We start from the raw sequence: 22,687 nt of genomic DNA on the forward strand, positions 1-22,687 counted from the left end.
TTGGGGTTTCTTTGATAGTCTTCACTTTTTTTTTTTTTTTAACTCTAGAGGTAACTCCATTTCAGGTTTACAATTTGGCCTCTTCAGTATAAATTCTTTCCAGCACTGTGGGACTTGCCTATTTACTGAAAAAACACTATTTAAATACCAAGCGATGAGCAATATGGCACCTTTGGCACAGACTTCCAGTCTGAGGAGCAAGTTCCTGATCTTGTAAATCAAGAGGCCTTTATCACCCAAAAGGAATGGAAGAGGCATTGGTAGGAGCCCGCTGACGTACCGTCACAGTTGCAAGGGTGCTTGGGAATCACAGTAGCATTTTTGAGGACATGAGTCTGCCTCACACTTCTTATAAATACAGCTTGACTCAGCCACTCCATGACTGACACCCTTGGGACATGAAGTGGATACTGTTCTTTGGGGCCCTGATCGGGCTCAGCATCTGTGGCCGAAAAAGGTTTTTTGGGTAAGTTCCTTTTGGACTTATTATTATTACTTGGTTGGTTCAGTGATATGGGAACCAAATGGATTTGAAAATGAGTGGCTGATTATATCTCAAGTGGAGTTGACATTGGGAAAGAAGACACGAGCTCATGTCCCAATTCTGCCCTGTGTCATCCTGGGCAAGCTCCTTCTCTCTTAGGCTCAATCCTATCTGTGAAATCAGACAAGGTGGCCTCTATAGTCCCTCCCTGGCTCCCTAATCTCCTGCCAGTTCTTTTCCTTCCCAGTTCTTATTTCTAAAGTCAGGTTCAGGCCTCTTCTGCTTTCTTACTTCTATATTATGAAGTACCAAGAACTCCCAGAAATTGTTTCTAATTTCTGCCATGCTTAGGGGAAAACCTGGGTCTTAGGCTCTTTGGTTTCACCTCTCTGTTAGCGGGGAAGGCTTTGTAGAGCTGGGGCTCTCTCATCAGCGCCTGGGACACGGAGATTCACTAGTTCTTGCCTAGCCACAGTGGTGAGACTTGACATGTAAGGGCACACCTGTACACCGTGTGTGCGTAGGTGTGTGCGTGCACACGTGTACATGTACGCACATGCTCAACACACTCCATGTAGAATGCTTTGCAGTTTGTGGAGGAGAGGACATTTGGGAGGTAGGAGAGATGAAAGGATGCCATGGTCCCCTGCTAGAAGATGGAATTCTAATAACTCGTTACTGCCTAATGCTTTGCCATTTGCAAAGAGCTTTCATGTGCATTATCTTTTGGATCACGCAACAACTCTGCTGGGCAGGGGTGTTATTTTCCTCAATTTGAACATGAAAAAACTCAGCCTTAGAAAGGTTAAGGAACCTGCCCAATGCCACTTAGCTGGTAAGCAGGGGAGCTGGAACTCCGAAGGCAAAACCCATACCCTTTTGCTATAACACAAGTTAATCTCCAGATAGAATCCTCTATCTCACAGATATATCTGTATCTGTTAGTTTACTCTCTAATATGCTAGCTGGCTAAAGGGACTTGGGGGTTGTTTATTGAGGTAATTACTTATATGAGATTGAGTAATTTTTATGGTGATGACTTCTTTTCACACCTGGTGTCTACTGTCAAATAGCTCAGAGGGGTTAGGCATAGCAGGTGGCCAGAGAAGGAGATTTTTCCACAGGCAGCTCAGCAGTAGGTGTGTAATAACTATGCTTGCTGCCGTGTGGCTGATGCACGGAGCTGTCAGGCTCTCACTGCAGCTATTCACATGGCTGGAAAAATCTTTATTTCTCAGGATGCAGACTTCGCTTACAACGTAGCGGACACCTGAGTTGAGACAGCTGGGCCTGGCGCTGGAGTGCCCACCATGGGAGCTTACACAGAAAGGGCTGCGTGTCTGAGCTAATTGCAGATGGTTTTAACTGATGGTGTCATCCTCACCCCAAAATCTGTTCTCCCCCTATAGTAGGGAACCCAGCAAAGGTGGTGGGATCCTTCCAGGGGCTCATAGACATGTCCCACACACCCAGCTCAGTGAACATTTCTAGCAAGGGGAAGCTGGGCTGTCTGAGCTTTCAAGTGGTGGGAAGCCAGAGCACAGGTTGGCTGGGAGGGGGGACAGTACCAATGGAGATGGAGGTGATGGGTTTTCTCCCCCACTCTCACCCCCCAGCTTTTGTTCCTTCCACCTAATGCCCTACTGCCCCCCCCCCCCCCAGTGTCTCGCTCTGCTGGTGTCTTCTGTCCTGCCCTTTGGTCATCTTAAGGATGGGCTGGTGGCCAGAATGCCTAGAGGTACAGGTCAGGCAGAGAATAGGAACGTAGTTGCAGAACCGGTTGGAGCATCAGCAGTAGTTGGCAGGCATTTAAGAGTTCCGTGAAACCAACTCTTGTGGTGGCTCCTAAGCCTGGTCGGGGATATGGGCGAGAGATGCACAAAGAACAGGCCCCTTGGCTTGCCTGCATGGAAACGAGGGAGGGATAGAAGCTCAGCACCAGGGGGGCTGTTAACTATCAGAACGTGGGATGAGGGGCACCTGGGTGGCTCAGTCGTTAAGCGTCTGCCTTCGGCTCAGGTCATGATCCTGGGATCCTGGGATTGAGCCCCGCATCGGGCTCCCTGCTCCGTGGGAAGCCTGGGATGAGTGTGAGGGTGAATGAGAGGGCGCCAGGAGCACCAAGAATACCTGGGTGGAGTAGCAGGGGCAACTTGCAAATCCCAATATGTGCCCTCTCCCAGACCAGCCTTCCATTTGCAGGGAGTTTGAGATCTTTGCATGGATTTCCAGACGTCAGAGATAGGTTGTGTTCAGCTATCTGCACTTTCAGGACTGGGAAAGAGCATTTTTCAAATAGAGACAAGGATGATTAGGGCAAGAAAATGGCTGCCCTTCACCGGCACCTACTTAACGTTCTCTCTGCTTCTAGGTTTTGATGGACTTAGGCTCATGAGAATGGTGTTAGATCTGCCAAACCACCCCCCCCCCTTTTTAGTGCCCTCTGAAGACTGTCCCTAATGTTGCCTCCAGGTTAGGGGGAACCTCATGGGTGATGACAGTTGGTTCTAAAGCCTGGGTGTGAGTTTGCTAGGCAGATAAGGAAAGAGGCTGGGCATCCGGGCAGAGGGAACAGCATGTGCACAGGCATGGAAGGGCAAAGGACATGGTGAATTTGGGATTTCAGTAAGGCTGGAGCTGAGAGGGTGGAGGAGGGAGAGGTGGAGGAGAAACAGATGGGGAAGGGCTCCACTCTGCACCAGCCCTTCCACTCTGTCTCTGTACTCCAGTTGTGTCTTTGTCCTCTGTAGCTTGGTTCATAGGGCATGATGAAATGTGCTGTGGATTTACTCATGCTCAGGGCCAGTTAGATCCACTGACATGGGTTGTGCCCAGGAGTATGGAAGTTCTGCTGTGAAGTCACCACTCCGGGAAAAATAAACTGCATGCTCTGGGTGCCTGTGTAACATGATCTTCATACTCTTGAGAGCCCCTTATTCTTAGGTTCCTCTTTTCTTCCTGTTCCTTCCCTCCCCTCCTTCCTTGTCATTGTTCTAGTCAGTGCTGTATTTTACAGATGCCTCATTTTGCGGATAGAGATGTCAGTGCACAGGTGCTTTCTAGAACACTCATTTTAAAGACTCCTCTTTTTCTGGGGTGTTGGGGGTGGGTTGTGACAGAGTGTAAGTTCGGCAGATGGGCCCTGGTACTTAGCCAGGAGTAAGGATTTCCCTTCTGTTTTAAACCTGTTCCTTTTTTGGGAGGCTGCTTGCCTGTGTCGGGGAAATGGTGGTTTGACTCCCCATCTTCACAGGGCTGTGGTTCAACTCCTAGCAAGCCGGTTGGGTTCAGACTGAGACCTGCCAGGCCACTGGCTTCTCCACTGTGGCCTCAGCAGCTCCCAGGGCTTGTGCTTGGCGGCCCATCTCCAAGGACCCCGTGGAGACTGGTTGAGCCGGGAGAAAGTGAGCCCTTTGGCGTTGGCATTTCCTCCAGACCTGCCACCCGCAGTGGCAGCAACTCTGCGGTGGACCTTGCCTCTTTGGGGCTGGACTAGACCCCCTGGAGATTCTCCAGAACCTCCCGGAACAAAGTGAAACCCTGAGAGTCCCATCTGGATTGAGCCGGTTTTCTGATGAGAAGATGCGGATCTGCCACGTGAGGCTGCACATTTAGCTCCCTGTGACAGAACCATTTTCCCTGTCAACAGGTCCTTCAGCCCACAGCCCTCTCCAGCAGTTCTTCCCGCATTCATTCGTGTAAAGGGATGACGCATGTGACAGCGTCGAGTGCGGATTCATTCGGGCCGTCACCTAGCAACGGCCTAATGGCTCCCCTGGCTCCCTGAGCCGGCTGAGAGCACAAAGGCAGCTTTTCAGTCTTGGCCTTCTCCCACCCACACACAGGACTTCAGGGGCCTCGGCCCCTGCCGCTGCTGCGGAAGCTAAATGGTGTAGATGAAGCAAGTTCAGGACAAACAACAAAGGGGGGCTCGGGACTGGCCGGCTCCCTTCTGGGCCCTTCTCAGGGCCCCCTTGGGGGGACTGAATCCCAAGTCAGCCCCAGCACCCTAGCCCGTATTGTACGCATTTGTATTGAGTTCTGGAGCTGGACAGGATTGAGAGACCACCCAGCAAATAGCTAACCCTCTGAGGATGGAAGGTCTTTTCTCTTTTCCAGCTCTTTCCAGCGTGGACCTTCAGCCAGAGTTTCAGTCCTCGCCCCTGACAGTGAAGAAGTGCTTCGTTATGTCTTGAGTTAGCTTTGCGTGTAACTCAGGAACATTCCTTTCTGCAAAATATATATGTTTTTCATTATAAAGTAATACGACCACATTACAGAAAACAGATACAAGGGTAAAAAAAGTCAGTCATCCATAATCCCACGACCCGGACATAAGCACTGTCAGCATTTGCTATATTTCCGTTGTCTGTTTTTCTTCCAATGCATCTGCTTTTTCCATACTTGTAATCATGGCATACATACAATTTTGTGTCCTGCTCTTTCACTTAATATTTCCCTTCAAGTTATACTATAAGCACTTTTTCATATTTGCCACGTAGTCTTATTTTTAATGGCTATACATTATAACCAAAGACTAGACCATTTCCTCTCATTCGGCCCAGTTATGTCTGGGACATAGGCTTGGGGTTTATTTGCCAGCTGAAAGCTCACCATTATCTTTTGCTTTTTTTTTTTCCCTCCAGGGACCAAGTTTTTAGGATTAACGTCAGAAATGGAGACGAGATCAGCAAACTAGGTCAGCTAGTGAATTCAGACAACCTTAAGGTACCAGTTCTTTGTCCTCTTGGGTATCTCTGACTTTGGTGAGAGGAGACTCTTGCACCACTGGCATTGTTACTCCTGGAGAGTTTTTGTTAGTATAGTCCTGTATTAGTCAACAGGCCCTCACACGATTGTGGGGGTTGATGGGGAGAAGTGCTGTAGATCACAACACTGCTGTCCTGGGAGCTGGGCAGCCTCAACGGTGGGCTCTATCTTTCTATCTGCCTTCTTACTACTTACTACTTACTACCTCTTAGATTTTGCCAGGTAGTGCCTTCTGGGTAGGCCTGACCAGACACAGCTGTGAAATGGGCAAAGTTTGCCCTTGGGCAGAACCCAGCTCCTCAGGGATCACCCTTGCTTTTGGCAGTTGTTCTAGAAGAATGAGCTCATTGTGCCTTTTACCTGAACTGTCCTTTAATCTGGTTTTATTTCCATTCTCTTCAGCTCAACGTCTGGAAATCTCCCTCCACCTTTAGTCGTCCCATGGACGTCCTGGTCCCATCTGTCAGTCTGCAGCCAGTGAAATCCTTCCTGAAGTCCCAGGGCTTAGAGTACTCCGTGACAATTGAAGACCTGCAGGTGGGTAGGCCGAGGTCCCTAACTGGTCTTGCATAGGACAAAGCACCCAGAGTGGACCCGAGACATGTGCAAGTCATGGTCTTATCCTTCTCCATTTTATAGATGAACTCACTGAGGTCCATGGAAGTAAAATGCAGTGACTTGTTAGTGGGAACATGTTGTAGTAGAAAGGGCATACATAGGTTAGGGAACTGGACAGATCTATATCCAAATCCTGATTTTGCTAACTATCAGCTGTGTGACTTTGGACAAGCTATTAACGTCTTGAGCCTCTGGTTCTTCATCAGTAAAATGGGAACAGTGATGCCCACTTCATACAATTTATCGAGAAGATTAAATGTATTAAGTGTATGTGAAATGCCCAATGGTACTTGCCCTGTCATAGATGCCCCACAAGTATGAAGCTTCTCTCCCTTGTTGTATTTGAAGTCAGAGGCAAGAAAAGTGTGTTTGTGTGTGTGTGGGGGGGGTTGCTGGGGGTGTTGGAGACCAGTCATAAAAAGCATCTTTTGAGAAAGAGGGAATGTCACCAATAGTTCTCAGCAGAGGGAACATCACCACCCAAGCCAGACACAAGCCTCAGGACCTGTATCTGAACAGCAGGACAGTGTCTGGCTCATGTTCTCTCCCTCACCGAGGTGGGTTATGGACTAATTGGTGATTTGGCCCGGGAGTTTCCTGATGGCGTGAGCAGCTGTGAGCTTATTAATCATCCTCACATGTCACGGACATCTGCCAGGAGCCTTCAAAGTATGAGCGGTTATAAGAATTTCTTTGTTTCTGAATGGTTTCCCAAGCTGTGTATTTCAGAGACACTGGATACCAGATGCGGGCTGATGTCTAGAGAATTCATAGTATAGAATAACCAAATAGCACATATGTTGCTTTTGGGGAGTAAGTGGGTTTTGAATGGGGTGATGTACGTTGGGTGCCAAGAAATAAGCTTTTATAGATATGTGGAAGAAATCTGACCGCCTTTCACACCTTGACGTTTGTGTGCCAAGGGTGCCGCCATCTTGGCCAGCTTGTGCCAAAATATGGCAGAAACAACATGAACCTCCATCTCCAGTGGGTCACATCACAGCGTTGCCGTGTCTGTTTTAGGCCCTTTTAGATAATGAAGATGAAGAAATGCAACGCAATGAAGGACAAGAGCGGAGCAGTAATAACTTCAACTATGGGGCCTACCATTCCCTGGAAGCTGTAAGTGTCTCAGAGCAGGTTAAGATCAAGGTCATTAGCATCCTGGGTTTTGTAACCCCTTTCCTAACTTCTAGGAGGCATTAGTCCTTAGCACAGTACCCCTTCACTAAGGGGCTAAAATGTGAACACTTCAATTTGTTTTGTAATTCTTGGGTTGTTTATCTCCCACCAGCACCTAAGAGCATAGTGAAACACAACTGAACATTTTCTCCCACATGCATCCTTCTTTTCTAAGGCAACCCCTGAAAGAAAACCATGAAATAATTACAATCATTTCCATCCTTGTAATTCAACCTTCTTATACCCCACCATAATCCCTGTATTTTACTCACCCAGATTAAAATGTTACTTATTCCAGGCAAGTAGACAAGTGGTTATTTCCAAGGTTAACCAAATATTTCCACGCATTTATCATGATTACTTATAATGCATATTCTATAATGTGTTTTGGTGCTGTGTTTAGTTAAAAACCACTTTATATAGATGACTGACTTTCAAGGTAAGCCAACACTTCCAATAAAAAACTTGGAGCAGAACCACTTAATATGATACTAGAACTTGAGGAATCAAGAGGGGCTATAGAATGGGACTGCATCACGTATCCTACAGTTTCCTTATGACCCCTAATGTCTTCTACATTAGTCTGGACACTCTCTACTAGCTCAGAACAACACCTCAAAATGAAATTGTTTTTCTCCTTCCCATACCTGCATACACGCTGTTCTTTATATCCAAAGATGGGGTTCCTGGCATGCTTTTTGTGAGGCATATACTTTGAGTTGTTTTTCTTCTAGATGAGGGATTATTTCCAAGGTTGACCAACTGTTTTCACTTCTTTCCCATGATTGTCAGTAGCTTTGTTTATTGTGTACACTTCCAACTGCACTGCCCCTTGATCCCTTTTGTGACCAATGACATACATCTGCAAAACAGCTGGATAAAGTTAGGAGTTCAGTCCAGGGCCATGGACAAAAGCAGAGCTCAGGGCTCACACAGGGCTCAGACCCATGACATGAGCCTCGTTAACATGGCACACTCCCTAGCTGAGCTAAGTGGTTGCAAATGTCACCCGAGACCCCAGGAACTCCATCCCCTCACCTGCCTGCTATGGGAGCCGCACTTTCTCATGCACTTGCTTTTGCTCTCTGGCTTTAGGGGCCACTGCCTTCTGATTGCAGCTTCCCCCACGCCCCCCTACCCCCCATGAGGCCTTCTGCTGTGCCTCAGTGTACTGTCTCCCTCTTGGCTTGATCACATGCAGTTCTTTCTAAAAACAGCTTTGAAGAGCCCTCATCCTGTAACCGCTTAGGCCTGGTTGGGTCTCTGGTGGGAGTCTTATGTCTGTCTCAGCCAGAGTTTCCAATTTCAGATTTTCTGTGTGTTGTTGTGGTTGCCATTGTTTCTGTTAGTTTCTCGGCTGAATGTCCCCCTCATGTTGGCAGTGTGAATTTGGACCTCTCCCTCCCTATATAGCTTGGTATTTTAACTTCTCATGGGGGGACTCTCTTGCCTCTCATGGCTCAGGGTGGGCATCCGGCTTTTGCTTCACTTTCTAGGGTCAGTAGGTAGAGTTTCCAGGCCCTTTTCATGGCTGGAATGGATGGTTCTCAGCTCTCAAGTTCCAGCTCCTTGGCCCACCCCGGTCCTGTGCCCTCAATCACTATTCCTGACTTGCTGTAAACCCTCAGTGCCTAAGGCAGATATCTGGTCCTGAGGCTCCATTTTCTGCCCTCTACTCAGCTGGTTAGGTCCCTTCTCACTTCTGGCCCCTACAATGTCTCCTTTCTTGATTTTTAAGCTTGGCTGTGAATTATTTTCATTGTAGTTTATCTGGCTTGAGTATATATTTGGGGGGTGGTTTCTCGCTTCTGCTCAGTTTGCCATATTGACTGCCACTCTGATAAACCACTGAAGCTGGAGTTTTATTCAATATTGATTGTGTATTTTTCTCCTCTGTAAAGCTCCCTCTTCCACTTTTAAGATCTAAATATGAATTTCTTTATTTCCTTCTTTTGCCCTCAGAAGTTTTGAGCAACTAAGATGGATGAACTCTATATATCAAGTTTTTTTAGAAATTGAAACCAAATGGAAGCATTTGTAGCCGTGATTTACAGCTCTTCACTCGTTCTCTTAAGGCCGTTAGAGGAATCTCCAAAGTGGTGTGCTTGCACTACAGGGTGTAAGCAAGACGCTTCACCGGGATGGAGGAAGAAACTATTACAACTTCTGTTTACGTCCCACATACGTTTATATTTATTATTCATGCCACCATTTTGCTTCTTTTTTCTTGTTTTATAATGTACATAATATATTTGGTACATTATTCCAGTGGTATACATAATGTATTGTGTATATGTAATATACATAGTATATGTATATTATAAAACATATATATATATATACATATATATATATGGTGTATTCTAATTAAAAAAAACTGGTGGAGGAAGTGATCAAAAGGTTTGGAGAGGACCGTTTTCAAGAACCTTGGCTAAATGGGGCAATTGCTGATCATCCAGTCTGGTGTGGTATGAAGGACTGCACTGCTAGAGCAGTATGTGCACAAGTCTCTCTCATTTAGTGGCCTATAATTTTATGGACAGATAAAATGTGTTATTCTCTAGAATGTTGTAGAGAAGGACTCTTTAGGCAGTTCTTCAAGAATAAGTATTCCATGGTGATAATACTGTCAACCCTGAGATCACAGAGCTGGATCTAATCATTGATCAAATCAATGAAGAAGTCATTGGGATCCGTAAGATGAAGTTCACAGATACCTACCCAGAGCTGAACAAAATTTTCAAATGCCCCTGAGTTCACCTTTTCATGCTTCAGATTTACCGTGAGATGGACAGCATTGCCAGAGATTTTCCTGAGTTGGCGAGCAGGGTGAAGATTGGGCATTCGTTTGAAAACCGGCCCATGTATGTACTAAAGGTGAGGCCCCAGGCTCTTCAAGAGGCCTGACTGGATTCAGGCTCCTGGTCCCTTGTGTCCAGGACCCAGCCCTCAGACCTCTGAAGAAGGCAGGTTTTTAGGCTCTCCTTGACTTCGGGGACGTGGGGAGACATCTACTGAGGTTCAAATTTGGTGTGACCGAGAGTCCCCTGTTTTTGCCTAACATGGAAGGAGTTAGAACTTAGAAGGAGTCCATCCCATTGCAAGTTTTGAATGAAAGGCAGGATCAACTGGGGTAGGGTGGTGGTGGTGGAGTAGGTGAGGGGTAGTGGGGATGGGGGTGGGGTGGGTCGGTTAGCCTTCCAGAAAGCGCTCAGATGGGCCACAATCTTTTGCCTTCATTCTTACCTCTAAAAAGCAAGTCAAATTGGGATAGTTCTACAAATTCTATTCTGCTTTTAGGGGTACTTATTGGAAAAGCAATCTAGGAAGCTAATTTTAGGGTTGATGTAATTTTAAGCCCAGCCTATGATCCTTGGCTGCACAAAGCCTAATTTCTAGATATTTCTAACAGATTCAGGTCTATATTGGCAAAAGAGGTAGAGAATTTATGGCAGGGACATAAATTACATAAATAATCCAGCCAAATGAATAAAAAGGAATTTGGAGATATGAACCATGGAACAACTGAAGGTGCTAAGAATTTGTCAGATCCTTAGCTTCATATCAGCCCTGAAGAACCCAGGCTCATGGCTTGAATTACCAGCCAGAGGAGATTTGCCACCAAGCCGGTCGCTCTAAAATAATCCACATAAATTGAGATTATTTGCCAACCTGATGGAGACTCTGGCTTCATTCGCACCACGTTTTGACCCAACGCGGCCTGGCCCCACCCTTAAATAAGGCAGGAGCCAGAATTCATTTAATGCCATTTCCAAAGAGGTATAGTGAACCTCTCTCTTCCTCCTTTTAAAATCAAATTCATTTATTGCATCAACTAGAACAGGCTGGTTCCTGCACTCTTGTGTCTCTCTCTGTTGGGGTGCCCTTCGAGGTCTTTCAAGAGACATAATATTATCTCTGATCACACTGGTATTCTCATTCACAATAGCAATAGTTTCCCCTTCCCATTTGCTTCCAACCCCAGAGTGGCTCGAGCAGCCCAGGGCTTCGGCTGGGCCTCACCAGCCACCCAATTAAGCTCCCTGGTCACGGATAAGCCTGATAAATAGATTGTGCCCTCAGGAACATTTGGTCTCTGAATTATCTTAAATGGATTAAATGAATAGGGGTGAGCTGGGGAGAGGAGAGGTGAGTGGAGACATGGGCAGGAGGGTCATTTTCTGGCCTCTTTGTCCTTCCACAGTTCAGCACCGCAGAAGGCAGGCGGCGGCGGCCGGCCATTTGGCTGAACGCAGGCATCCACTCCCGGGAGTGGATCTCACAGGCCACGGCGATCTGGACCGCGAGGAAGGTCATGTCGCCCGGTATTAGCTGAGAATTCTGGTGGGCCCAGGGTGCCTCCGCAGGGTCCCAGGGGGCTGGGCCTCGGGGGACGAGGTGGGAAGTCACTCTGCACAGACACAGTAGGCTGGGGGGCCTTTCCCAATTGGAGAAGCAAAAGGTCAGAGCCCTTTGGTCAAGCCACTGTGGCTAAATGACAAAGTCCCTTCATGGCAGCGAGCAAGCTAATGAGCTGCAGAGGTGGCCCCGAAACATTGACCCATAGTCAGCCCCGCAGAAAGGGAGCCGAGTCTTCTCAGCAGCAAAACTCAGATGAACTTTGCCCTCGGACCCACCCTAGCCCTCCAGACCCTCAGGGACCTCATGCTGCCTCCATGTCACCCCCGCCCCCACCCGCTCCGAGAGTCTGCTTTAAGGCAGCACTAGGGAGAGGAGGGGTACTGTGTGTGCAGGATTTATTTTCCGCGTCTGTTAGCATGGGGGCCCAGATTTCCCAAAACTATGATGATGTGTGGCTCTTCCCTCCCTGGTTCCCACCCCCTGGAAGGAGTGAATCAACCAGGCAGGCCCAGCCTCGTTGCGGTTGATGGCATCATGACGCCATGTTCCCCCAGGTTTTGAAGCGCTCCCAGAGCTTTGCAGAGAGCTGTGTTTATGAGGGTGGCAGGGGGGCTGCAGAGGGGCATCTGGGGGAGTTACACAGGCTTAGACCGGGCACCCCAGCCGGCCATGGCATAGCTGACAAGCTTCTTGTTTCTGTTTAGATTGTATCTGATTACAGGAAGGATCCAGCCATCACCTCCATTTTGGAGAAAATGGATATTTTCTTGTTGCCTGTGGCCAATCCTGACGGATATGTGTACACACAAACTCAAGTGAGTAATACCGAATGGGCCGGGCTTGAAGTTAAGAAGAGTCTGTTGAATTCCTTGCTGTAGCACCTGAACAGTTTTAGGAACACGTGTGCATGTTACAGGCTTCCCTGGGCTCCCATTTTTCACTCGTTCCCTGAGCCGGGAGTCACCAGAGAATATTTTTTCTTAGAATAGTCTAATGAACTCCCTATCATGGATCTTGAACAATTACCAACACTTTACCAATCTTCTTTTCATTTCTTCCCCTCCCACACATTTTTTTCCCTTTTGTTTAAAAGCACATCTCTGACATCAGGTTATTTTATGCCAAATTTCTTTAGTATGCATCTCTGGTTGATGATAATTAAAACAAAACAACAACAAAAAAACCCCAAACAATACACGGCTGTCACTTTAAAAAAAATTAATGGAATTTATTTAATATCATCTAATTCCCCCAATTATCTTTTAAATGTCTTTTGAGTCAGTTTGTTGAAATCAGTACCCAAATAAGGTTTGCACCTGTATTTGGTTGTTGTGCCTCTGCAGGCTTTTCAAATCTATGGCAGTTACCCGCCCCCACCCCTGCCACACACATCTCTTTTAAAATGTCATTCATGTGCTGGAGAAACCAAGTAAATTGTCCTGTAGAATGTCTCACATTCTCAATTTGGCTGATGGCTTCTTTGTTGTGTGTCATTTGTTCCTCTACCCCCCCCCCCCCCCCCCCGTTCCCTTCCTATTCACTAATAGTCAGAGCTTGAAGTTTGATTGGATTCAGGTGAGTTTTTTAGGCAAGAATAAAACAGTTGCTGTGCACTTCCTGTCCCACCAGCGATTGTCTGGGCATACGATGTCTGTCTGTCCTCCTTCTGCCAAAGCCAAAAATTATTCGGTGGGTTCAGGTGGCATCAGGCTGGTTCTTGCGTTACGAAGTTCTCATCAGGGCATTTTGGAGGAGTCCTTCTCTCCGAGCCCAAAGGGCTGAGCCTCCTATCTCCGGGAGACGAGAGGAGACTGCTCATCAGTCCGTGAGGACCGGAACCCCAATGATCCTCCAGGCAGAGCTGCAGGCAGCTTGCTCCATCATAGACCCCCCCAGAGAACACCTTCACTTCTCCTGTGCCCTGACCACCTCTGAATGCTTGTTCCTTCCTTGGTGGACTTTTCAGAACCGACTATGGAGGAAGACACGGTCCCACAATCCTGGAAGCCCTTGTGTTGGTGCTGATCCAAATAGAAATTGGAATGCTAGTTTTGCAGGTAGGCTGGGGAGGTGGCTTTCCCTCCCTGCTGCCCCTGGGGAGCCTGGTCCATGGGGCTCTGGCTGGCTCCATTCCTGCTTCACTGAGAGACTTGGGCCGATCCCTTACACTCTGTCTCGGGTTGTTTTTTTTTTTTAAACATTTTTTGGGGTAGGTAATTTTGAAAGGAAATGACTCAGCAATTCTTGTTCTCCTGAAAGAACACTTTTTAATTTTTGAAGATTTTATTTATTTATTTGACAGAGAGACAGAGAGAGAGAGCACAAGTAGGCAGAGCAGCAGGCAAAGGGAGAAGCAGACTCCCCGCTGAGCAAGGAGCCCAACGCAGGACCCTGGCAGACGCTTAATCGACTGAGCCACTCAGACGTCCCAGAACACTATTTTAAAAACGGCTCTAGTCTTAGATGTACAGATCCACCCCCTGTGCCCTGGTCATCCCTGTTTCTCCCAAGCGAGTGACTGGGTGGGTGGAAGGGCTCCTGGTGGTAACTGGGAAGAGAGCAGTTAGCACCATTGTCCTAACAGACCAGATTGTGGGACGTCGTGAGGCTTCAACTCTAGCAGTTGACCCTTAGATGTGTCCGTGTGACGTGCAGCCCTTTGGTGTCATGGAAAGGGCACGAGGCTTAGGAGACCCGGATTCTGAGTTCCAGCTATTGAAAAATCATCCCTACAGTCTTGCCCACTGGCTGCCGGGTATTTTCCTGTGTGTTAACTTATTTTTTTCGCCTGACCCGGTGAGTGAGTTTTGTTATCTGAAAGGAGACAGTCGAAGCTCAGAGACAGTCTCAGGAGCATGCAGTCAAGAGTTAGAGTCGAGCCTCACCTTGCATCTCCAGAACCCGGTAGTGCTCTCTCTCGCTCTTCCACAGCTGGGCTGATGTCCTGTCCTCAACGTACTTCTTGCACTTGCCACACTCGTCTGCCACACACACCGTGGCAGGGAGAATCATGGGCCTGTGGGAAAGGAGCTGATAGAAATGTGGGAACTGAGGGCATCAAAGTTAAGTCAGATCTTCCCACAAGTGGGGTGGTTTTACACACATGCCAAGTACCTCGGGGAGCTATGTCATGAAGTAGTACAGAAGGCAATATTTCTAAATACCTGTCAAATGCGAGGCTTTAGCCACAACAATAGATTATTTTTGGCAGCACTTGGCCATTAAGATCTGAACCAAGAGAATGAGTTGACACCAGAATAAATGGAGTCATTTTCATTATTAATTGGTATTCATATTAATTATCTAGAATACTTATTAATTACAACTCACTGTCAAGTATGATATGAATTATTTATGACAACTGTTAGTGATGCAATACAAGGTCAACTCTGTCCATTTAAAGGAGTCCTTCCAGTTTTTCTTCCTCAGCTGTGGCAGGTCCAGTACCCTCCCACATCTGCACCCCCCGCCTGGCAACACATACTGCAGACTAGGCTCCTGGGGGGCTCCTCACATTGACCTGTTCACGGCCAGCCCCTTCTGCCCTTCCTCCGGGTTGAGTGTCCTGCATTTCTGTGTTCTTGCATATGGGTTCATGTTTCTGCTTGGGCCACTCCCCATAGGAGAGGGAGCCAGTGACAACCCTTGCTCTGAAGTATACCACGGACCCCACGCCAACTCGGAAGTGGAGGTGAAGTCGGTGGTAGATTTCATCCAAGAACACGGGAATTTCAAATGCTTCATCGACTTGCACAGCTACTCACAGCTGCTGATGTATCCGTATGGGTACACGGTCAAGAAGGCCGCGGATGCTGATGAACTGGTGAGTGACGGGACGCCTTCCACCTAGACCTGGGCCTGCTCGGCCCCGGGGTGCTGCCACAGTAGTCCTTCTACAGCTTACAGGGAAAGTCCGGGGGCCTGGACTTACTTCATTAAGGGCCTGGTCTCTCTCCCTGCCCTTTGGAATGTGCCATCGGACCTACTGGGGACAGGAAGAAGGCCGTTCTCCTTGTTTCTGTGTTTGCTGTGAGTTTCAAGAACCACACCTGACCCCTGCCTTTCCTTCTCAATTGTTCTGACCAAAATATATGACGGACCCACTGCTTGCCAAGAACTGTGGGTGGCACTGTGGTGGGTAAGGGGGAGATGCTCCTCATTCCAGTCAAGGTAGAGTTTAAGTAGGGTGCAGGCTACAGCCTAGGGGTGCTCTGCGTTGCATATAATGACTCGCCCTAGGATGTGAACAGGCACTTAGGGTAGACTGACGAGCAGGGCTGGCATCTGTAGGGTGACTGCAGGCTGCTCCCTCTGTGCTTGTCAGCTCGAGAGTGCCCCCCTGCCCAGGGGCACAGCTAGCCTCTAAACCTCCCAGCAGATGCAGGGTTCATGCTAGGTGTGGGCTAGATTCTGATCTCAAATAGGCATAGGCACATCCATATACGGTGGCCCTGTCTCTACCTCCACTCTGGGAATACCCAACTCTTGGAAGGTTTTCTTTGGAACATCCTTGGCCTTCCCACATGTTCATGAACATGACATTCCCGTCCCTCAGCATAGGTGAAGATGGTGGTGTATTTACTAGATTGGGTTGGTGAGCAGCCCTCCACATCTCATGTATCAGGCTTCGGCTCTGGTTGGATGGAAAAGAAGGAGACTGGAAGGGAAACTTGAGGGAGGGGCCGAGAATCTTCCACACCATCATAGTGCAGAACAGCTGAGGGATGTCAGGCTGTGGAATCCATTCTTTCTCACTCCGCTGGTTCCCCCTCCTAGGACAAGGTGGCGAGGTGTGCGGCCAAAGCTCTGGCTTCCCTGTCGGGCACTACATACCAAGTGGGTCCTACCTGCACCACTGTCTGTAAGTACTCACTGTCTTGGTTATTCAGAAAATGCTTGGAGAGGAAACTTGCAATGAATTGGGAGAAGAGCTGCAAGTTAGGCTTACTATGTTGTAGCCTGATTATTTTTGTTGGTGGTGATAGACTGAATTTGCGTCAAGCTTATGGAATGATGGCTGCTGTAGGGGGTCATCTTCATCAGTACCACCACCATGGTCATGCTATCTGTCCTGTGCCCGTGGTGAGCTTAGTCCTGCTAGTGTGCTAGAGTGTCCCTTCTAGTCCATGAAAGATCCTGTCATAGTTTATAAAAAATTCCTCAAGCCCATCATTCCATTTTCAAAGGAAACCCACTTTTGGAGAGGCAGACCGAGGTGGCGGGAGTAAGGCTGGAAGCGATTCCCTCACCTTCCCATCAGAAATGACCACGTGGTGGAGCACAGCATGCCAGGAGCTGGGGTCCTCTTTGCAATGATTAGCATCAAGCGAAAAACAAACAAACAAACAAACGAACAAACAAACTCTACCGAGACTCCAAACCTGAGATGGTCTTCAGGCTCGTTACCTACAGCTTCAGCCTCATTTTGAGGAGAAATACCTTTGTTTTGGTTTCTCACTGAAGTGTTTCATCTGAGCATTTCCCTCTGTTCCTACTGAGATCCTTCCAGTTCCCTCATTCCGTGAGCCCGAGCTTTAAACTTAAAGATCAAATTGAAGAATATTATCATTCTCTGAGAGTCTAGCTATCAATGGGAAATAAAAATATGGACATGAGGAGAAAGGTTCTGACACCTTTAAAGCTAGTGCCCTTCTTTTCCCATCTAGTGTCTCTAACAGTTGGTCCACCCTCAGACCCCCTGCAAACATGCTGACATTTCTGTCTTCTTCCATACTGTAACTCTCCCATCCAATTGCTCCACCCTTAGCTAGCTGTTCCCTTCAGTCTTCCTCTTCTGGGAAGTTTCTCCATCCCCCCTCCTGGGTTCCTGTACTCTGACCTCAGCGCTCTTGTCTGTGTTTCATATGCCACCTTGCTGCATAAAGCAGTTAGCCTGATGTTGGTGTTTGTGTGGCTAATTGCAGCGACCATCCGTTAATTATTCATGGTTGATTATTATTAGTGTTATTAAATGGGAACTCCTCAGAGAAGAAACACATCAGGAGAGTTTCTCCATCCTCTGCTTAATTAGTGAGAACTGAGTTTAGGACTGCAGAGAGGTGAAGAGACTTGGTAGGAGTCCTTTGACGAGGTCCCCTCAAAAGAGCTTTGTGGGTCACCACAGTCCTGGCTTTTGGGTCAAACACCAGTTTAAAGGATGGCCTTGTAATCCCACATCAAACACATTCTTCCCAGCGTATGCTATGCCAAAATCAAGAGATACTCATCGGATTCCTCCAGAACAAGAGGAGGAAGGCTCTCCTGAGTGCTATCCAAAAGACATAATTATTTCCTAAGTCTTTCAAGAGCACATCTTCTGTATTGTTTAAAGGCTTTGTTTACCCTCCTTGCTTTCCAAAAATGTAGTCAATTTTTGTATAACACTCCGATCCCATGGGTTATTGCATATGCTACATGAATAGTCGACGTTTGTCCCTTCAAGTGCCAGATCTTTTCTTAGATCAACCATTTTAGCTGAAAATAATTCTCAAATAAATTTCACACTTTCTTGCCTTTTTAAACAGAGCAAGTACAAGGGATTGAAGCTCCTTTCTTCATGACGGAGTGGCCTTCTGAACATCAGTTGTAATGTCCTGAAGGCCTTCTGTGCCATATTGTATTTTCAATCCCTGTGCTGGACAGCCCCAAGCCCATTTTGCTTCTTGAATTCTTGTGTCTGCTTTTTTAGAGTTTTCGTGTTTCCTTCCCCTGGTCAGACTGTACTGCTTTCAGGCCACCTGCCTCTAGCAACCTTCTCCCCTTCTCTTCACTCCTAAAGGCTGGGACACAAGTTCTTTGGGCTTATTTGACTTGTGGATAGATTGTGAGTAAGAAGGATGTTCATGACAGCATTGTTTATAGTCATAGAAGCCTGGTGAGCACCTAAATGTCCGTCAGTACAGTACTGAATAAAAACACATTTGGTGCAGGCACACAATGAAACAGTGTGCCCCCCTTAAATGAATGAGGTGTGTCTGTATGTGCTAATAGGGAATAATCTTTAAATGTTAGTTGAAAAATATAGTGTGGTTTTTATTTTATTTATTTAAATTTTTAAATTTTTAATTTATCTTATTATTTTTTAAAGGATTTTATTTATTTATTTGAGAGAGAGAGCGCATGAGAGAGAGTGAGCACTGGGGGGGGGAGGGGCAGAGGCAGAGGGAGAAGCATACTCTCTGCTGAGCGAGGAGCCTGAAATACAGTGTGTTTTTAATATTATGTTCCCATTAATGTTAAAAGAGTAGACAGACTGGGGCACCTGGGTGGCTCAGTTGGTTAAGTGTCTGCCTTTGGCTCAGGTCATGATCTAGCCTTGCATCTCGGGGTCCTGGGATCTAGCCCCACATCGGGCTCCGTGCTCAGCGGGGAGTCTGCTTCTCCCTCTCCCTCTGCCCCTCACTTCCACTTGTGATCTCTTTCTCTCAAATAAATAAATAAAATCTTAAAAGAAAAGAGTAGATAGACTTTGAGCAGGGACCCAAGTAAAGTGAAGTGCATGCACTTGATCACTTTGCTCGGCAGAGGACTTTTTGCCTCCTTCCTGAATTTAATATGTGTTCTGAAATAGTTGAGCTTACCATATAAACAACCTCTAGAAACTTCTGGTGCCATCATCTGTTTTTTATTCAGCATTTTCTCATGGTAGAGGAGGAAGGATTTCAGAGACTATAGGAGAGCCTGTTTCATAACCTCAGGGGGTGTGTCATCACAGTAGAAGCAGCATCTCTAGAAAAATCACAAGTGGTATCATGAGAAACAACCCTCGAAAATGATGGAAAAACAAGAGGACCCGTGTTTTCATTTAACAGACATGTACTATGCTAAATGGACTGGAAGGAGGTTGAGGAAAGCATGGGCTTTTTTTCAGCAGATGGCCTTGGGTTTCAGTTTCAGTCCTGCCATTTTCTGTCAATATTTCCTTAGATAAATTCCTCATTCTGAGCCTGGATTTCCTCCTCTGAAAAACAAGGACAGTGATACCCACCTCACTGAGTTTTTAAAGATTAATGAGGTCATAAATGTAAACTTTCCAAAATAGATGACCAGCTCATGGGAGATGTTCAATAAATGATAGCTGCTATTGACATCACTATTTTATTATTCAGTGTCATTCACACTTTGCACTTTTAGCCAGTTTCTGCTCTAGTAGAGTTTGGCTGGAAGAAGCAGGAAAACGGGCCTCTTTCCTTTCTCCAGCCTTTTGGCAAAGGGAAGTCCCAAGGGCTATGCTTCGTTCTCTCTGTGTATCAGTTATCTCTTGCTATGTAAAAATTTATCCTAAAACTTAGCAGCTTAAAATATAAACATTTATTTTCTTCCACTGTTTCCCTGGGGTAGGAATTCAAAAATGGCTTAGCTGGGTGGCTCTGGCTCAGGGCCTCTCCCAAGATTGCAGTCAAGGTGTCTTCCACGGCTAGAGTCCTTTAAAGGCTTGACTGGGCTGGAGGGGTCTGCTTCTCCGGTGGCTCACTCAGGTGCTGAGTACCGGCAGGAGGCCTCCAGTCTTCACCACCAAGACCTGTCTATAGGACACTCTCTCACCGTCCACACACTCTAACATGTGGCTTTTCCCAGATCAAATGATCCAAGAGAGAGCAAGGAGGAAGCCATAGTATTTATAGTCTAGCCTTGAAGGTCACACACCATCATTTCTGCAATCTCCTGTTAGTTACCCAGGTCAGGGCAGCCCCACTCAGTGTCGGAGGGGACTACCCAAGGATATGAAGACCAGGAGACAAGGATCATTGGGGCTGTCTTGGAGGCTACCTATCACACTCTGTGAAGATTGGTTTTGAGTGACCAGAAGGAGTCTACACAGTGAGTTAGTGACAAGGTGGGCACGAAGATTTAAAATCTCTTGGTTTGAGATGAATGAAGACATTCGTCATATAGGACAGCCTGAGACATATGGATCAGGCCAGTGTTTGTGTGTTGGTGGCCTGATGACCTTCAGAAAGAATTCTACATCCCTCAGGAACCACAGGCAGGCAGAACTCCTGAGGCCTACTCATCTAACCCTGAAAGGAACTGGGGTTCCAAGGTGCTTTCTTTTCTGACTTACAGATCCAGCTAGCGGGAGCAGCATTGACTGGGCGTATGATAATGGCATCAAGTATGCATTCACGTTTGAGTTGAGAGACACTGGGCACTATGGCTTCCTCCTGCCAGCCAACCAGATCATCCCCACTGCAGAGGAGACCTGGTTGGGCCTGAAGACCATCATGGAGCATGTGCAGGACAACCTCTACTAGATGAGGAGCCCCACTCAGTCTCCAGTTATTTCTCCCCGTGTATGCGTGCTCGCTAAAGCCACAATTAAAGGGAGCTTGTTCTTCCATGTGTGACTCAGAACCCTCTGGTTTTGTGGGGGGCACATGTCAGCCCCTCCCCAGCCCTCATCCTTGAAGTTCATGCATGCTGGTGGTGCACCTCAGAGAGGCGCTCTTGCCACCCTGCTGTGCTTTGGTCCTGCTGTTTCCCGAGCCCTTTGTGTGCCCTTCCTTTCACATAATTGGTTGGGCAGGCCACACTTAGCATCATTCTGTACTGGGTGGCATGGCTCTACCTCATTTTTAGAACAAAAAAGACATCTAAGATGGTTCCCTGGCCTTGTCCAATCTAGCCAGGCTGGTGACCTTGCTCTGCTGGGGCCCCAAAGGAGACACTGTGGGCGACAATGTCTGTCTTTGAGATCAGTCTCAGAGGTGACATAGAAATTTAATTTATCGCACTCCTTGAACATATTTGTCTTTGAAAAATAAATCTTGTAGGGTTATCAGTAGAGGCCATCTTCCTTTTTTTTTTCTGGTTTTTGTTTGGGGTCTGAATATTAAATAGTGGATCCCTTCTCATCACTGGGCCCCAAATTTCCAGATATAACAGTTCTGATCACGTTCTTCCCTTTGTTACACATTGTAACTAGTCCCAGAAAGGGATCTGTGTCACTATAGGTACTGCTCACCCAGGAACCCTTAATGAAGTGGTGATCTAATAGTAGGATTGCTAAATTATCTCCATCTGTCCTAATGGGCTCACCTCTATTTTGCCTTTTGAACTCACTTCAAAGATCTTGCCCTCACCCTACGGGTCCTAAATCACTCCTCTGGCCTGGATAATCTCACTGCCCTGGCACATTCCTGTTTGCAGTCTGGTGTACCGTGTGTTTCCTTCTCCTGGCTTTTCTTTTGGTCTTTAAAGACAACTTCCATTTTGCATCCTGGACCATGAGCGTCAAGGTGGAGCAAGGATTCATCAGTCAGGCTTCTCTTGTTCCATTCCTCTTCAGCACATACCATCTGCCCTTTTTTTTTTTCCCTTTTTTCAAACATGTCTGTAAATCTTATCCTCCTGCCTAGGATTTGTGCGGCATCTGGTGTGTGCTCATAAGCCAATAAATATTCAATATGAGTCTCATGATCATCTCCTATTCTTCGCCTTCACCTGAATGGAACCAAGCCATGGTTTTGAATATGCAGCTCTTTCTAATGTCAAAAGTCAATTTTAATCCCTGTCTGTATCACATGACATGTAGGAGGACCTTCTCCCCGTCAGGCCCAGGAGCCTCCAGGGCACAGTGTTACCTTGGTGATTGCACTCTGGTCCTGGGTCTAGTTCTTAGTTTTTCAGCTCAGGAGCTTGATAGTCTCAGTGTCCATGTTGATTAGACTCGGGGATGCTGACTCACGCCCACAGAGCTCAGATGAGGCAGATGATAAAATCAGAATACGGATTTATTAATTTACATCATCGCATGTAACTGTTTAGTGGATTGGATCCTCACGTCGGTCTGCACAGTACATTCTCTCCCTGTAGGCAAGATACATGGGAAGCCAAATTATAATCAGAAGGTTGTTTAGTGAGCAGGGCGTCAGAGCAAGGAAAGTTAATTACAGTCTGTGATTAGAATTTTTAATGGTATCCAGCTCTAATAGTATGATATATCCAATTCTATAACCAGAACACACCTGCCAGCCAGCCAGCTGGTCACTGGTGCTGGCTAGTCAGGGTTGCCTCGGACCAGGCAATGCCCCAGGAGGCCTGGTCTGTAACCTGGCTCTATGTGTAGACTCCTCACCCCCAAGACTGAGAGTGTCCTTTAGATCCCTTGAGGGAAAGAGTTCTTCAGCAATACATAAAAAGCCATAAAGAGAATACCTGTGACTATAATCAAATTAAGAGCTTCTGTTAGGTAAAAGACATGTAAAGAAAGTGAGGAGTAAAGTTATAAACTAGAAGATGTTCACTATATTCATATACACACAACAAAGG

General features: G+C 46.9%; 1 protein-coding gene across 1 annotated transcript; it reads left to right on the forward strand.

The window, feature by feature from the left end:
• The first annotated feature begins 353 nt into the window (after window positions 1–353).
• On the forward strand, window positions 354–21,821 carry CPA4 (carboxypeptidase A4). Its single transcript, XM_027573971.2, has 11 exons — window positions 354–466; window positions 5,131–5,212; window positions 5,657–5,791; window positions 6,896–6,994; window positions 9,830–9,931; window positions 11,259–11,366; window positions 12,121–12,231; window positions 13,383–13,473; window positions 15,040–15,239; window positions 16,193–16,277; window positions 20,483–21,821. The coding sequence occupies exons 1-11, from the start codon at window positions 399–401 to the stop codon at window positions 20,668–20,670; spliced, it is 1,269 nt and encodes a 422-aa protein (XP_027429772.1). The 5' UTR covers window positions 354–398; the 3' UTR covers window positions 20,671–21,821.
• Window positions 21,822–22,687: the final 866 nt, after the last annotated feature.

The sequence above is a fragment of the Zalophus californianus genome, chromosome 12 (genome assembly GCF_009762305.2).
Source record: "Zalophus californianus isolate mZalCal1 chromosome 12, mZalCal1.pri.v2, whole genome shotgun sequence".
In the NCBI taxonomy this organism is placed as follows: domain Eukaryota; kingdom Metazoa; phylum Chordata; class Mammalia; order Carnivora; family Otariidae; genus Zalophus; species Zalophus californianus.

Bases quoted from the DNA above. Each gene is read 5' to 3' on its own strand.
- CPA4 (XM_027573971.2), top strand. From the start codon at position 399: ATGAAGTGGATACTGTTCTTTGGGGCCCTGATCGGGCTCAGCATCTGT. The intron at 12,232-13,382 runs GTGAGTAATACC...TGGACTTTTCAG, and splicing joins ATGTGTACACACAAACTCAA to AACCGACTATGGAGGAAGAC. The intron at 13,474-15,039 runs GTAGGCTGGGGA...CACTCCCCATAG, and splicing joins TTGGAATGCTAGTTTTGCAG to GAGAGGGAGCCAGTGACAAC.